The 15,983-nt window shown below is 34.7% G+C and overlaps 1 protein-coding gene across 1 annotated transcript; it reads right to left on the bottom strand.

The window, feature by feature from the left end:
- Nucleotides 1-8,539: 8,539 nt before the first annotated feature.
- Nucleotides 8,540-10,107, bottom strand: LOC110229242. Its single transcript, XM_021028987.1, has 4 exons — nt 9,822-10,107; nt 9,208-9,627; nt 8,680-9,081; nt 8,540-8,559 (listed from the first exon to the last, which is right to left on the bottom strand). The coding sequence occupies exons 1-4, from the start codon at nt 10,105-10,107 to the stop codon at nt 8,540-8,542; spliced, it is 1,128 nt and encodes a 375-aa protein (XP_020884646.1).
- Between the last annotated feature and the right edge of the window lie 5,876 nt (nt 10,108-15,983).

The raw sequence follows: 15,983 nt of genomic DNA, 5'->3' as shown, positions 1-15,983 counted from the left end.
ACCTTTCATATGCGTATTGTTGCTGATCGTCCGGGTGTTGATGGGAGGCAATACAATATGCCTACAGCAGGAGAGGTTGCAGCTTTGATCCCTGGTGATTCATTCCTGACATGCCAGTTCGTGACATAATACTTGAAAAATCCTCCAATGGTCGCCTAAAGCGGATAAGCCAGATTCATATTTCATATTTGGCTCTACAATACCCTCTAATCTTTTGTTATGGTGAAGATGGCTATAGGCCTGGTATTGAGAAGTGTTACAAATCAAGCACCAATAAGAAGAAAAAGTGTATAAGTATGAGGCAGTGGTTTGCTTTCCGCATTCAAGAGAGGGAAAATGAGTGTCATACTCTGCTTGAAACAAAGAGGTTGTTCCAACAGTTTTTATGTGATGCATATACAACTATTGAATCAAACCGCCTATCTTATATCAAGTTTAATCAGTCTAAGCTACGATGCGATAATTACAACTCCATTAAAGAAGCTGCTAACTCTGGAAACAAAGATTTAGCTGAAGAAGGAAATCAGATTCTTATTCCAGCATCGTTTACTGGTGGACCTAGATATATGGTCCAAAGCTATTACGATGCTATGGCTATCTGTAAGCGTTATGGTTTCCCTGATCTTTTCATTACCTTTACATGTAATCCTAAGTGGCCTGAGATTACAAGATATTGTGAAGCAAGAGGATTAACTGCTGATGATAGACCCGACATCGTGGCAAGGATATTTAAAATCAAGCTGGATTCTTTAATGAAAGACTTAACAAAAAGGAAAATGCTTGGCAAGACAGTTGCATGTAAGTTTTTAATTCTACAGTGTCAGTTTCAATTAGAAGAATACAGAAAATTATATTTGTTGTCCCTAACAATTGATTTGTTTCCACTTCCAGCTATGTATACTGTTGAATTCCAGAAAAGAGGATTGCCTCATGCTCACATCCTCTTATTTATGGATGCTAATAGTAAACTACCAACAGCTGACGACATTGACAAGATCATTTCTGCAGAAATTCCAGACAAAGAAAAAGAACCAGAGCTATATGAAGTTATCAAAAACTCAATGATTCATGGACCATGTGGCTCAGCAAATCCAAATTCTCCGTGTATGGTTGATGGCCAGTGTTCTAAGCTTTATCCTAAAAAACATCAAGAGATCACTAAGGTTGGTAGTGATGGTTATCCTGTCTATAGGAGGAGGGTCACAGAAGATTATATCGAGAAAGGTGATGTTAAATGTGACAATAGGTATGTTGTGCCTTATAATAAGAAGCTCTCGCTTCGCTATAATGCTCATATCAATGTCGAATGGTGCAATCATAATGGTTCTATCAAATACTTATTTAAGTATATAAACAAAGGCCCAGATCGTGTTACAGTTATCGTTGAGCCATTGAATCAGGCATCAACAGGGGAAACAGCAACTGATACTACAGCAACTGGTGCTACAGCTTCTGGTGATACAGCAGATCCAGCTCAAGATCCAAATTCAAATGAGAAAAAGAAGAATGAAATAAAAGATTGGTTTGACTGCAGGTATGTTATGAACTTAACCAAATGTAAATTAGTAAGTTTTTATCCTGTTACAATTTTATTTATTCAGTTTTTTTGATGTCTATAGATATGTATCAGCCTCAGAGGCTGTTTGGAGAATTTTTAAATTTCCTATTCAACATAGATCAACCCCAGTCATGAAATTATCTTTTCATGTGGAAGGAAAGCAACCAGTATATTTCGATCCAAAGGGAAACATAGAAGATGTTATTGAACGTATATCCAATGAGGATTCTCAGTTTATGGCTTGGTTGACATTGAATAGAAAAAATGCAGTTGGAAAGAATGGAAAGCGTGCACGAGATTGTCTATATGCGGAAATACCAGCCTATTTTACTTGGGACGGAAAGAACAAGTTGTTTAAGAAGAGATCTAGAGGCTGGTCTTTGGGTCGTATTAATTATGTCCCTAGGAAAATGGAAGATGAATACTATCTTCGAGTCCTCCTAAACATAGTCAGAGGTCCACAGAGTTATGATGACATAAAGACATATAAAGGTGTGGTTTATCCATCTTACAAAGAAGCATGTTTTGCACGTGGCATATTAGACGATGATCAGGTCTACATAGATGGTCTGATTGAATTAGGTCAGCATAGTTTTGCTCCTGTTTTGAGGAATTTTTTTTCTATGATGCTTCTTTCTATGTCTCTAGCAAGACCAGAACATGTTTGGTCAGAAACATGGCATCTATTATCTGAAGATATTTTGGCTAAGAAGAAAGAAGAGTACAAAAATCCAGGTTTATGATCCATTTCTCTACTATTTAAAATTATGTTTTCAGTCCAATTCAGAAATCGTCTGTTTTAACTTCCACAATACTATTTGCAGACCTTACACTCACAGAAGCTCAAATAAAGAACTACACCCTACAGGAGATAGAGAAAATTATGTTGTTCAATGGAGGAACTCTAGAAGATTTTGATCATTTCCCTAAGCCTACAAGAGAGGGGATTGATAATTCAAACCGTCTTATTGTCGATGAGTTGAGATATAACATCGAATCTAACTTGGAAGAACAGCATGTCGAGTGGAGAGACAAGCTAACTCCTGAACAGAAAGGTGTATACAATGAGATAACCGGCGCAGTATTCAATGGTTTAGGTGGAGTTTTCTTTGTTTACGGCTCTGGAGGAACAGGGAAAACATTTATTTGGAAGACACTCTCTGCGGCTATTAGATGTAGAGGTCTAATATGTCTTAATGTCGCCTCCAGTGGCATTGCTTCTTTGTTGTTGGAAGGAGGAAGAACCGCACATTCAAGGTTTTCTATTCCATTGAATCCTGATGAGTTTTCTGTTTGCAAGATCAAAGCTAAATCAGATTTAGCAGATTTGATTAAAGAAGCATCTCTCATAATCTGGGATGAAGCGCCAATGATGAGCAAGTTTTGTTTTGAAGCTTTAGATAAAAGCTTCTGCGATATTATCAAACACGTAGAGAACAAGGTATTTGGTGGAAAGGTAGTTGTATTTGGAGGTGATTTTAGACAAGTACTACCTGTTATTACTGGTGCTGGTAGAGCAGAAATTGTTATGTCATCTCTAAATGCTTCATACCTTTGGGATCACTGCAAGGTTTTAAAGTTGACCAAGAACATGCGACTACTAAACAACAGTTTAAGTGCTCAGGAAGCTAAAGAAATCCAAGAATTCTCAGATTGGTTGTTAGCTGTTGGTGATGGTAGGATCAATGAGCCTAATGATGATGGTGAAGTGGTTATAGATATTCCTGAAGATTTGTTGATTACAGAAGCAGACAATCCAATAGAAGCAATTACTAGGGAAATTTATGGAGATCCAACTAAGCTTCATGAAATCCGTGATCCTAAATTCTTTCAAGCGAGAGCTATTCTAGCACCAAAAAATGATGATGTCAACACTATCAATCAGTATATGCTTGAGCATCTGGATAGTGAGTATACTTTAAGTCTTTACTGTTTATTTGGTTATTTTATAATCATTGCTAAGTTGCTACTCTAATCAACTAATCATATCCCTTTTGTTTTCTACAGGTCCAGAAAGAATTTATCTATCTGCTGATAGTATAGATCCTTCAGATTCTGATGCTCTTAGCAATCCTGTTATTACTCCAGATTTCTTAAACAGTATCAAGGTTTCAGGTTTGCCTAATCATGCTTTGCGTTTAAAGATTGGTGCTCCTGTTATGTTGCTTAGGAATTTAGATCCTAAAGGAGGCCTTTGCAACGGCACTAGACTTCAGATTACGCAGCTTTGTAATCAGATTGTGGAAGCAAGAGTTATAACAGGAGACAGAATTGGTGATATCGTTTTTGTTCCTCTCATAAACATTACTCCTTCAGACACAAAACTGCCATTCAAGATGCGTAGAAGACAGTTTCCACTATCTGTTGCATTTGCTATGACTATCAATAAGAGTCAGGGACAATCTCTTGAGCGAGTTGGACTTTACTTGCCTAAACCAGTCTTCTCTCATGGCCAACTATATGTTGCGTTGTCTAGAGTGACTTCTAAAAAAGGTTTGCGTATACTAATACTCAACAAAGAAGGGAAGATTGAGAAGAAAACAACAAATGTTGTTTTCAAGGAAGTGTTCCAAAACATTGACTGACGCATCAGTACTTAGACTTTCTCTACAGTTAAAGCCTTGAAGGAGGTAAGTTTAGTTACCATTTCCTTTTTAAGATTTCAGTTATGGTATGAAAAACCACCACACACCATTTTAATGCATCAGTCTTTGTTTTCCTATTGTAGGAACGTGATTTCTAATAAACAAGACAGTTTCAAACTCAAAGATGCAAGGAGATCGGCAATCAAATGTCTATCTTCATACTGAACTAATCTGAAGTCATTTTCATACTCTTAAGTTCTGCAATTTCCGTTTAAAATAAAACACTGAAACTAAGACACTATTCTTCATACATGATTTGTTTCTGGAGACTAACCTTGCTTTCTTATGGAGTTGATGAATTCTTCTCTTTCAATTTTTTTACTTCTCTGTCCATCTTCGTAAGACTTTGTGCTGGAGTTAGGCTCAGTAAACTAGCATATTTCAAAGTGAATTTAAGATCAATAGTTGAACAAGCGTTTATGCTTCTCTTAGAATTTCAGTTAACACTATAATATATTCGTTTACCTGAGTTATAGTAGATTGATTCATTTCTATAAACTACTACCAATTCTACCTATTATTCACCATCAATTACTACATTTTTAACATACCTTAACAAACAATTGTAGTTTCAATCATCGAGTTGAACAATCACTAACCTTTAGAATGATCCGATTATGAAATGAACAATTGATTGATTTGTCTTCTGTACTCCATTGCTTGATTACGCACTCGGTTTATAGCACCAACCTTTACATGCATATACTGAAGTAGCCAGATTAGATTCAATGCTGCATGGAGATTTGAATCGCCGGAGGTTTTGATCTGCTACAATCCCATCCGAATTTGAGAGAACTTATTTGCAATCCGAAACATTAATCGAAATCTTGATAGTATGAGAAGCTTAATTCAGAGCTTGAAGATTGCAGAGGATCGTGAATTGAAGATCTATGCCTGTCGGAATTGAAAATTCCGTTAAGGCACCGACCGGTTTGGTATCATCTAACCAAGCCATTTCTTCGGTTTTGTTTTTTGTTTTTGGTTTTGGTTTGTTTTTTTTTTTTTTTTTTTTCTTACCAAATACAGTAATATTAATTTAAGTATTCTATACAAACTTTTTTATCTAACTAACTATTACTAATGACATAAATTAAATCCAAAACACTTTATCTTCTAAATTTACACACTTTTAAAATTGTTATATCTTTTCCACCAAAAATATGTTCATATATACCATAAATTGTATTTTTATTAAACTCAATAGATTCAAATGAAATCAAATACAATATCTTATTTCTCTAACTTTATAAAATTGGAAATGGCATAATTTGAATACAAGTAACTGATCTATTGGAAATTTTTAAAATCTATTTTAGTAAAATGAAATTGATATATACAACTATATTGAGTTTTATACATTTAAATATATACAAGTATATTGAGTTTTATACATCTAAATTAATAAAAAATTGTATTATGTCAAATAAAATATTACAATTAATAATTAATAAAATAATCAAATAATATTTATGCCCGCGGTGTACCGCGGGTTAACATCTAGTAATTATGTATTTCTACAATTGGAATTACATTTTAATCTAACATGATATTCATAATTTTGAAAATATATATAACCCCAACTTAATTTTTCATTATAGGTAAGTCGGATCAACTCAACCAGGTTACAACTCGGGGATTTTGGTATTACAAAAAGAAACATACTATAAAAGCATATATATTTCTAAACAAGTTACTATATGCTTCAAAATACATAGAGAAAAATCAAGGTTGGAACGGCTTCACCTTTTCCTCCTATCTGTGTTTTTTTCTCTAATAAAAAATGTAATGTACAAAGGAAATGAGCAATATGTTTTACACCACAGATGAAATCTTAGCTCTCAACGTGTTGTTGTTTATTAAGCCTACCCAAAGTCCATGTCTTGGTTTAGATTAAAATAAAATGATATCTTTATTGAAGCATCCAAATGACTATGATAAAATAAAGAGATAATTAGCTCAGAAGTAAAGATCTGGGATGAAATTAGTTTTTGATAAAATCTTGTCGGGGTCTAAAACAATTCTAATATTAGCCCATTCTCTTTCCATATTTAGCCTCACGCGTTCAGTAAACCGACGAAGTTTTTTTTTGTTTCTTCCTAGACGAATATGGGTAGTTTTGTAGCGTGCATGCATGTACACAAATGTTAACAACGTTCTATCTACGTGTTTATATGTATACAAATGTTAATAACGTTCTATATACGTGCTTACATGTATTTTAATGTTAATAACGCTCTATGTACGTATTTACTTGTATATAAATGTATTTTACTTGTTAATAACGTTCTATATACGTGCTTACATTAATGTTGATAACGTTCTATATACGTGTTTACTTGTATATAAATATTAATAACTATCTATTATATATATGTGTATATATGTATATATTTACATGTATACATAGATCTAATAGCTTAACACTATAATAACTTTTAACGCTCTATGTGTGTGTTTACATGTGTATAAGTATTAAAATCGTGTAATATATGTTTGTAGCATGTTAAAATTGCTCTAACTCGAGAAACAAACAATTATTGTTAGTTTGGTAAGAGTCAGTTTACATGTTGAGCATTTAATGTCTGTCAGTTCGTTTTTATTCTCTCCCAAAAGTCAAAGCGTCTGTCACGCGCATATCAAAAAATCAACATGGTTTTTTCGTTATTATTGGAAAATTGAGGGCCATTAGTTACGTGTTTTTTCTATTGTTTGACACAAAAAGACATTTACTGATTCGCAAATTACTTGCTCTGTTTTTACCTCTGCGCAAAGTCTCCCTAAAATAAATAGATAATTAAGTGGGAGGTAAAGATCTGGGCCATAATTAGTTTTTGGTAAATTCTTGTCGGGGCCCAAAACAATGGTAACATTAGCCCACTCTTTTTCCGATTTTAGCCTCACTCGCTCAGTTTCTGACTCTTCTCTTATGTTCATCATCAATATATTCTAGATATCCAACAAAATTTGTAGATTTATGTATATATTTGTCTCCTTTATCATAATATCTAATTAAATTATATTTATTTTGGAAGACCATAAATAATTCGAAGCTATCTTCTCGATTATTTTCGAACAAAGAAGAATTGGTTAAGGATATATAGAGACAATCCTTACTTTAATTTCAGTATGATAAATCTATAGAAGTTCCGGTAAAAATTTGACAAAATATGATAAAGATCCGGTGATAAATCGATCGAATTCGGTGAAGAGTCAGTGCCAATTCGACAAAATACGGTATAGATCTGGTGACAACTCGATGAAAACCGGTGAAAATAAATAAAAAATCCGACGAAACTTATGATATTTAAGTATCCAATTACGATGCACTCTTACACTTGCTCTGTGCAACAGTTTGGGATACAATGGTTATTATGTTTGAAACAAGTACATAAATGTTAATAACGCTCTATATATGTGTTTACATGTATACAAATGTTAATAACGCTATATATATATACATATATGTGTATATATATATATATATATATATATATATATATATATATATATATATATATGTATGTGTTTATATCAGTGTTCTAAAATACGCTATACGGTAGTTGGACGGTGGATCATCGTATAGCGCCTAACTGTATATGCGGCTGTATAGGCGGGGTATATACGGTGAATATATTTATATATAAATATAAATATAAATATATATATATATATATATATATATTATATCATAAAAATAATTAAAATCTAAGTGAAAATGCTCTTAAAAAAACAAATGTCAAAAGAAAAAGAAGTCTACATAACATTAAAATATAAAATAGAATAAGTCTCACGTTAAATTTCAACTCTCAAAAAAATGAAAACAAAATGACAAAACCAAATTTTAATCTTCCAATTCTTCTTCTCCATCAACTTCTAGAATCTGGTTGTCGTTAGACTCATAATCAATATCAAAAACTTCTTCTTCATCATCGGATATGAAATCTTCTTCACCTAGCTCTCTAATTTGATCTGCATAAATTGTTGATCTAAATGCTTCTTCTTTACCAATATCACCTTCTAAACCAAATCCCGAGTCCTCTCCATCATTAGAAATTCCATCAACAATCCATGATTGAGCATAGGTAGCATGATTCGGAACCAATATATCAATATTTTTCTCTCTCTTACGTCAAGTCGGTTTCGTTTCTTTGTATGTACTTACATGTAAAAATAGCCACCAATATAAATTTAATGACCTGCTGAGTTATATGCACCAAATTGAAGAGAACTGAAAAGTACAAATTATAACAAAGCCTAACCCCTTCAAATGTACTCCAATTTCGCTCACATCCAGATGAACTTGTAGTCAAAGACAGAATTCTCTTAGCCATTTTTGCTAAATTAGGAACTGCATTTCTATATGTTTCACACCAATAAACTGAAATTATAAACCAATGTAAATGAACAAAGTTATTAATAAAACTCAAATTATTCAATAGAAGAAATGTGAAAGTTTTAAAGAAGGGAAAAAAATACCTGGATCATAATCCTCCTTCTCGCAACATAAGATAGCCCATTGTTTTCCAAAATTCCCTTCTTTATTTTTGTAAATCGCCAATTCAGAATTGATGACTTGACATTGTGTGGTTAGATCATTTGGGAAAAAAGCATCCACACACTTAAAGACTGCGTTTGATATCTCATCATCGGTCGCTTTGCTTGAATCTTTGTAGAAGTGGTATGGGTTCAAGAGATAACCTGTCAAATGCAAAAGATTGTCAAGTCGACCCTTAATCCTTTCTTCGATGATATTCAATATCGGCTTCACATTTTTTTCCACATTTTTCAGTCCATCACTTATCTCTTTCTTTGCTACCATTAACTCTCCATGCAAAAGTCCCATTGTAGGCTTTTTATCTCCATCAACAAGTCGAAGCACTTTAACCAATGGTCCAAAAACTTATAAACACATTATCACCCCATTCCAAAGTTTAACACTCATCACCGTGTTAAATGCCTTTACTCCTTTGGAATGTTTCGACCATTTGCATTTTCTCCACTTACTGCTAGAAAACATGGCTGTTAGTTTATCTCTCTTGTCCAAGAGACTTTGCAAAGTAAGAAACGATGATGCAAATCTAGTAAATCCGGGCCTAACGATATCTCTCTTATTTGTGAATGATCTCATCATCGCCAATGTCTTATGATGAGCATACATGAAGATTGTGAATTCTTTCGCCATTTGAATTGTACTTTTGAACCTTGGGAGTCTTGATATGCTTTCAAGCATCAAGTTGATGGAGTGAGTACCACATGATGTCCAAAAGATACTTGGCTTGATCTCTTTCATTATCTTTGCGGCAGACATATTGTTAGCGGCGTTATCAGTTACCACTTGAACTACATTCTCTTCACCAATCTCCTCAATGCATCCTTTAACATACTCAAAAATATATCCACCTGTATGAGCCTCATCTAAACTCTCTTTAGAAGAGAAAAAATTGTACCTCCTTTACAATTAACACACAAATTCATGATACTTCTCCTCTTTCGATCCGACCAAGCATCTGTCATAACCGTGCACTCATTCTTTTTCCACTCTTCTTCTTGCGGTTTCAGCAAACCATGAATTCTATCAACCTCTTCCTTTAGTAAAGGCTCTCGAAGTTGGTATTAACTTGGTGGTGTGACGCCTGGACCAAACTGTCCTATAGCTTCAACCATCATTTTAAACTCATCGTTTGCGATAGAGTTGAAGGGAACACCTGAAGCATACACCCACCTAGAAATATATTGTTGAACCTTATGTAGCTTCTCCTTCCAAAGAGCATCATTGATATTTTGTTGCCTAGCTAGTTGGAAGAGGTCTAGATTCTGGATTGATGTTTGTTGCAAACTTATCCATTGGACCAAGTGTCCTTTGCATCTCTCTCCTATTTCTTCAACTTCAATCTCATCATCCATATCTCCATCGTCATGAACCGTAACAGACTGTCGCAACTCATCATCTGCAGTTACCTTCTACTTCTTTCTTTTCTTTACTTCATCGATAGCATTCTAGCACTTTTCTTGATCATCCTTTGATGATTTTGGACAATCAGAAACATTTCCAGAAATTTGATTTTGGACAAGCAGAAACACACTACAGGAAATGTGGGTATTAATAGCGGCCGAAAAACGCAATTATTCATCTATCATAGCGTTTCCTTAAGCGCTCTAACATCGCCCGTTATAGAAAGTCGGACACTTTTGATAGCGGTTTTGCGTTGTGCAATAGTTAAGTATACAACGATAGCGTTGTCTTATGTGCAATTGTTAATGTTTATAATAGCGTGATAAAGATGTTATTAAAACTCGTTAATTAGATTTTACCTATAGCAAAGATAGCAAATGTTTTGTGTTATTAGTTTGTTTTTAAATTATTCAAAATAATAAATAATTACGAATTATTTTTTAATTTAAATATAATATTTGTAAAAAAAAATTAATTTTGAATATTTGTAAAAAAAATACCATTAAAATTAATACAAAATATATAAATATTAAAATGTTTAGTAACCCATTTCAAATTTCATTGTTTACAAAAACCATTGAAGTAGTTCTATGTATTTTGGGAGATTTTGGTGTTGGTGGTAGACGCGGAGACTCTATTGAAATAGTTCTCTGTGTTCTTGGTGATGCCATTGGCACATTTGCTGCAGTGGCTGATGCCGACCCAGCTTCAACTTGCTCCATTGATGTCTCGTGCGCTGCTACCAGTTCCCCAAAATCTTGCCTGAAAGTTTATGCATTTCGCCGAGAACTGAAGCTAACAATGAAGACTTCCCTGACCCCAACGGTCCCTACAATCGCAGGCTCCCCTTTCTTAACCTCAAAGTTAATGTTTTCAATTGCAGGCTCGTCGGCTTCATCATCCCAACTAAAACTTCCATCTTTGATCTCCACAGCGACATTCCCATCACACCCTTGACTCCTTTCCAGTCTCTTCCGATAGCTCTCTGCTCATCATGTAAGCGTCGTCCAAAAAAACTATCCTGTTAACAATAAAGAGAGAAATCAAACTTATGATATCATGACAACAGAACAAGGAACCAGAGATTCAGACAACAAACAAAGAAACAAACCTTGGAGTTCTCGTTGTTTGTAATTGAATCCCACTTCTCCTGAACCTCCGCTGGAATTTTCAACAGAATCTTGCTTCTTCTCTTCTTCTTCCTCTTCGTCTTCTCAAGACCAGACTCATCTTTCTTCCTCTGTCTCTTCTTCCCTACTTTGTCATTAAAATCAGTCGTAGGTTCCTTAAAATTGCCAAGATCTTCTTCGCCTTCGTCTACAAATTCAGGAACATAAATCTGACTTTTTATCTAATCTCCTCCTTGTGATATCCGTCACAGAGATGACTGGACCCGTAAACCCAAATACACGATTGAAATCTGCCTTGAACAACGGCACGCGTGGTATCTTCCGGCGCCGTTTTGAGGTCCAGATAAGTCTCCCCGACCTTCTCTCCCTCGAATGAGATGATTGGAAGAGTCGCTAGCTGAGATGCAACAGAGAGCGGTTTCGATGCTTTGCTGGAGCCGAATTTTGAAACGGAAATGTAGGTTTTAGGGATTTGATGAGAGGAAGATAAAAAGAGAGAAGAGGAGAAGAAAGATAGCGAATTTGGGGCTGTTGCAGAGGAAGCCATTGTTGGTCGATGAGCTCACCTATCTCAACGAAGAAGAAGAAGACTGAAAGTTTTAACCTATCCCATAAGATGTAAGATCTAAGAACAGATCGTACTAAGGAAGAGAAAGCCAAAAGGAAAAGAAGTTTTAACCAAAAAAAAGAGAAAAGAAGGAGAAACGTTTAGCCGTCGGATTAAATTCATCAACGGTGGAGAATAAGCCCAGACTGCAATCTCGGTAGTTACTCCTTATTGGCTAAGAACATGAACGGCTCAGATCAAATCAGCGAGACAGATCAACGGTGTATATTAATCACGTCAACAATAAGAGAGGACGGCTCAGATCAAAGTCGGCGCGATCTAACGGTGTAGGATTCGTCCCACAATGTGGAAGGTGAGTTCTCATTGGCTAATAATGAAAAAATCAGAAAATTATCATATAAAATTGTTTATTAATGAAAAAAATAGAAATTATTTCTTTAAAAATTCAATATAAGTATTTCAATTTTTAGAATATTTTTTCTCATAAGTATAAAATTTTAAAATTAAGAACAATTAATATAAATTAGTATTCCAACTATCTAACTTATATGTTCATAAACACTAGGACATAGTTTAGGGTTTAGGGTTTAAACTTTGGGGTTTAGATTTTTTTACTCAAGTTAGATAGTTTTTGGATTTTAATTTAGGATTTTAACTTTAATTTAGGGTTTAAAGATTTAATTTAATTAGGATTTTAACTTTAATTTAGGGTTTAGGGTTTAGGGTTTAGGGTTTAGGATTTTAAAGATTTAATTTAAGGGTTCGTGGCATGTTGGGGTAGTTTGTGAGATTGTTTGAGCATATGGGGTACATGGGAAGGAGTAGGTACTTTTTTTGTGTTTTTTCACTGTTCCAAAAAAATTAATACCATTTTACCCTTACCACATGAAACATTTAACCCAACCTTGGTTAACTTCTAAATTCTCAACCATTGAATATTTTGGAGAGATAATAGATCCAACGGCTCATGACAAGCTTCAGATGAGAGTTAACATTGTTGATGATAACGCCGACAAACTTCAGATCCTTCTTTCTCTCTCTCTCTCTCTTTTTTTCTAATCTGAAAACAGAATAATTAGAGCTTTATGTGCTAGATCTAAAAAATAAAAATAAGAACTTAAGCTTGCAACCACTGAGGCTTCGTTTTCCGGCGGCTTTTCTAAGTTTTGTTTTCCTTCTTTGTCGTCTCCTCTGTTTATTGGTCCTAGTCGTGTTGTTTTTGTGCTCGTCGGAGGTTCATCTCCGAGGTACCGTTTTACCCTTTGCTCCTCCGGTGTCTCATTGTCTCGCTCCGTCCATTTTCAAATCTTGCCGATGAAAACCTTCTGGATTTGGTTATTGTCGGATACCTTCTCGACTCATCTCCCGTAGATCTATGCTTCCCTCTGTCCCACTTCTCGTAGGCAGCCTCCGCAGCTCTTGACGATGCCTCCACTTCATTCTTTGTCTATTTTCAAACCACGCCGGCGAAGACCATTAGGTTGTGGTTCCAACAAGAATCCTTCTCGGGCTCATCTCCCGATGATCTTTGCTTCTCTTTCCTAAACAACTCGCTGTCAACCGCCGCCACCTCGCGCCTCTGTGCCTTTTGCTTGCTTCTCTTTGAATTCTTTTTTTTGCCACTTAATTGACCTTTATCACAATTTTTTTATCAAGTGTGTATCAAAAGTCTGACCTTTTTGTACTAGCTACACTGTGAGAGAACCTGGAGGTTATCAAATGGTTGGATTCATCGGTCGGTCTTTCTTTTACCTCTTTTGAAAGATACAAGTTCTCATTCACAAGTCAATCGTTTTAACTAAATTTTTTTGGATTCAATGTTGAACATGTTCTTGTTTGTCCTTGGATCCAAGTAAATTGATATGTTTTATTGTTGGAAAAACACCTAAAAACGCTTATGGATTAGTTGGATTTTTGTGTTATATATGGTGCTCTTGTGGATGTGGTTTTGTGGATATGTTCATATTTTGTTTTTTTTTACTCAATCTCTGGTTTTTTTCAATTATTTATAATCTGGGTTTATATTGGTTTTGCTTAGTTTTTACTGATTGTGTTTAATGACCGGTGAGGGAAGGTGATATCCTCACCTTGCTCGATTTTGAGAGAGAAGCCATACGACTTCGTTGATGTGTCGTCTGTTGTTCTTCTTCTTCATATTCTACAAGAGGAAACAAGAAAACATTTGATTATTTCTCTTTTGGTTTCTCTGATTAGATTAGTGATTATGCTTTGGAGTCTGAATTTTGTTGTTGCTTTAAGAAAATTGTTGAATTGATAAGTGTTGCATAATTGATGTCTCCGATTACATCCCATGACTCATCGTCCACATATACTATATTCGATGGACATCGTTCTCTTAGCAATGCAAAGAGGAAACTGTGTAGAATTTGTAATGCGTATTGCATCATGGACAAGGTTATGTGGACTAATTATCATAGATACTATGTTTTTGGTGTTAACTTGTGTGTTCTTTGTACCAAAACAACAAAGGCTGATCGTTGTGCCATGGTAACATATCCAGAATATTTGTGTCCGATCCATCCAAAAGTGACCACCATGAGTGCTCATTTTGATATTCATAAATTATTGTCCTCATCTTCTTTACATTGGTAGTTTTCATATGTACATTGCCCTATTGTTCAGGACCTTTCATTGAGATACTCGAAACGAGAACGCAACATGCGTTTTCGTTTTAGATTATAAAACCTTTCCTTGAGACCAGCGTTCCCATCATTCCACCACATCAAAAAACTACTATGGATGTACGTAAGAATGCGAATCTATGAAATGTCGTCTCTGAAAGCTTTTAAATGACAACAAACAGGTTAGAATCCATCACATCATTGAAATAAAAACTCATTTTGTGGAACTTAGAAAACATACTAAAAGATAAACTATAAGCATAGTCACCATTAAAGAGTAAATGTGTAAACTATTAATTAAACCATTTACTAAAAACCCCTAATCGTAAACACAAAGGGAAAAATGAAAATCCATATGATCCTCCATATGGACAACGTTGGAATATATAATCTCTAATAAGAAACCGGAAACCATAAATACTATTATCATTGTTGACAACCATAGTTCCTAAACCATAGATACTAAAACCTAAACCCTAGAGACTAAAATCTAAACCCTAAACCCTAAACTCTAAATGCTAAACCATAGATACAAAACCATAAACAATAGAAACTAAACCGTAAACCCTAAACCCTGAACCCTAGAGACTAAACCCTAAACCCTAGAGACCAACACTAAACCATAGACCCTAAACCATAAACCATAAACCCTAAACCCTAAACCCTAGAGACAAAACCCTAAACCCTAGAGACTAAACACTAAATCCTAGACTTTAAACTCTAAACCCTAAACACTAAACCCTAAACCCTAAACCATACAGACTAAACCCTAAACCCTAGAGACTAAACCCTAAACCATAGATACTAAACCTTAAACCATAGATACTAACCCATAAACCTTAAACCCTAAACCCTAAACCCTAAACCCTGAACACTAAACACTAAACCTTAAACCCTAAATCCTAAACAGTAGAGACTAAACCCTAAACCATATATACTAAACCCTAGACGTTAAATCTTAGCCCCTAAACCTAAACCCTAAACTCAAAACCCTTAACTCTAAAACCTAAACCATCTAGAGTTAACCCTTAACCCTTAACCATATACATATACCCTATACCCTTAACCATAAACCCTAAAGTCTAAACCTAAAACCTAAACCCTAAACTCTAAACCCGAAACTCAAAACTCGAAACCTTAGACACAACAATCATTATGCGACATCCATAATGTGGCATCCATAATAGTCAACAATAATAGTGGCGATTGATTGAGATAAGTGTGGGAAGTCATTGACACAAAAAATATTTTTAAGGGATAAAATAGAAACTCCTTATAATCTTGAATACATGACAGTCTCTTATAATTTTACATCAAAATTTACAACACAATCATTTCGAATTACCGACCATACACGCACATCCACCAAACTCTGAGCATGTGGTCATTTCAATCTAGGTCTAATTTACTTCTTCACTCTCAAAAAACATATTTCCAATGTTCTCATCTCCATGTCCACATCAATTTGTCCATTAAACAATGACCAT

The sequence above is a fragment of the Arabidopsis lyrata genome (genome assembly GCF_000004255.2).
Source record: "Arabidopsis lyrata subsp. lyrata unplaced genomic scaffold ARALYscaffold_4, whole genome shotgun sequence".
In the NCBI taxonomy this organism is placed as follows: Eukaryota; Viridiplantae; Streptophyta; class Magnoliopsida; order Brassicales; family Brassicaceae; genus Arabidopsis; species Arabidopsis lyrata.
Note: the sequence above shows the minus strand (reverse complement) of the source record. Positions and strands in the feature narration are given on the sequence as shown.

Bases quoted from the DNA above. Each gene is read 5' to 3' on its own strand.
- LOC110229242 (XM_021028987.1), bottom strand. From the start codon at position 10,107: ATGGATGATGAGATTGAAGTTGAAGAAATAGGAGAGAGATGCAAAGGA. The intron at 9,082-9,207 runs GTAAGTGGAGAA...CATTGGTTAAAG, and splicing joins AACAGCCATGTTTTCTAGCA to TGCTTCGACTTGTTGATGGA. The intron at 8,560-8,679 runs GTATTTTTTTCC...TGAAACATATAG, and splicing joins GAAGGAGGATTATGATCCAG to AAATGCAGTTCCTAATTTAG.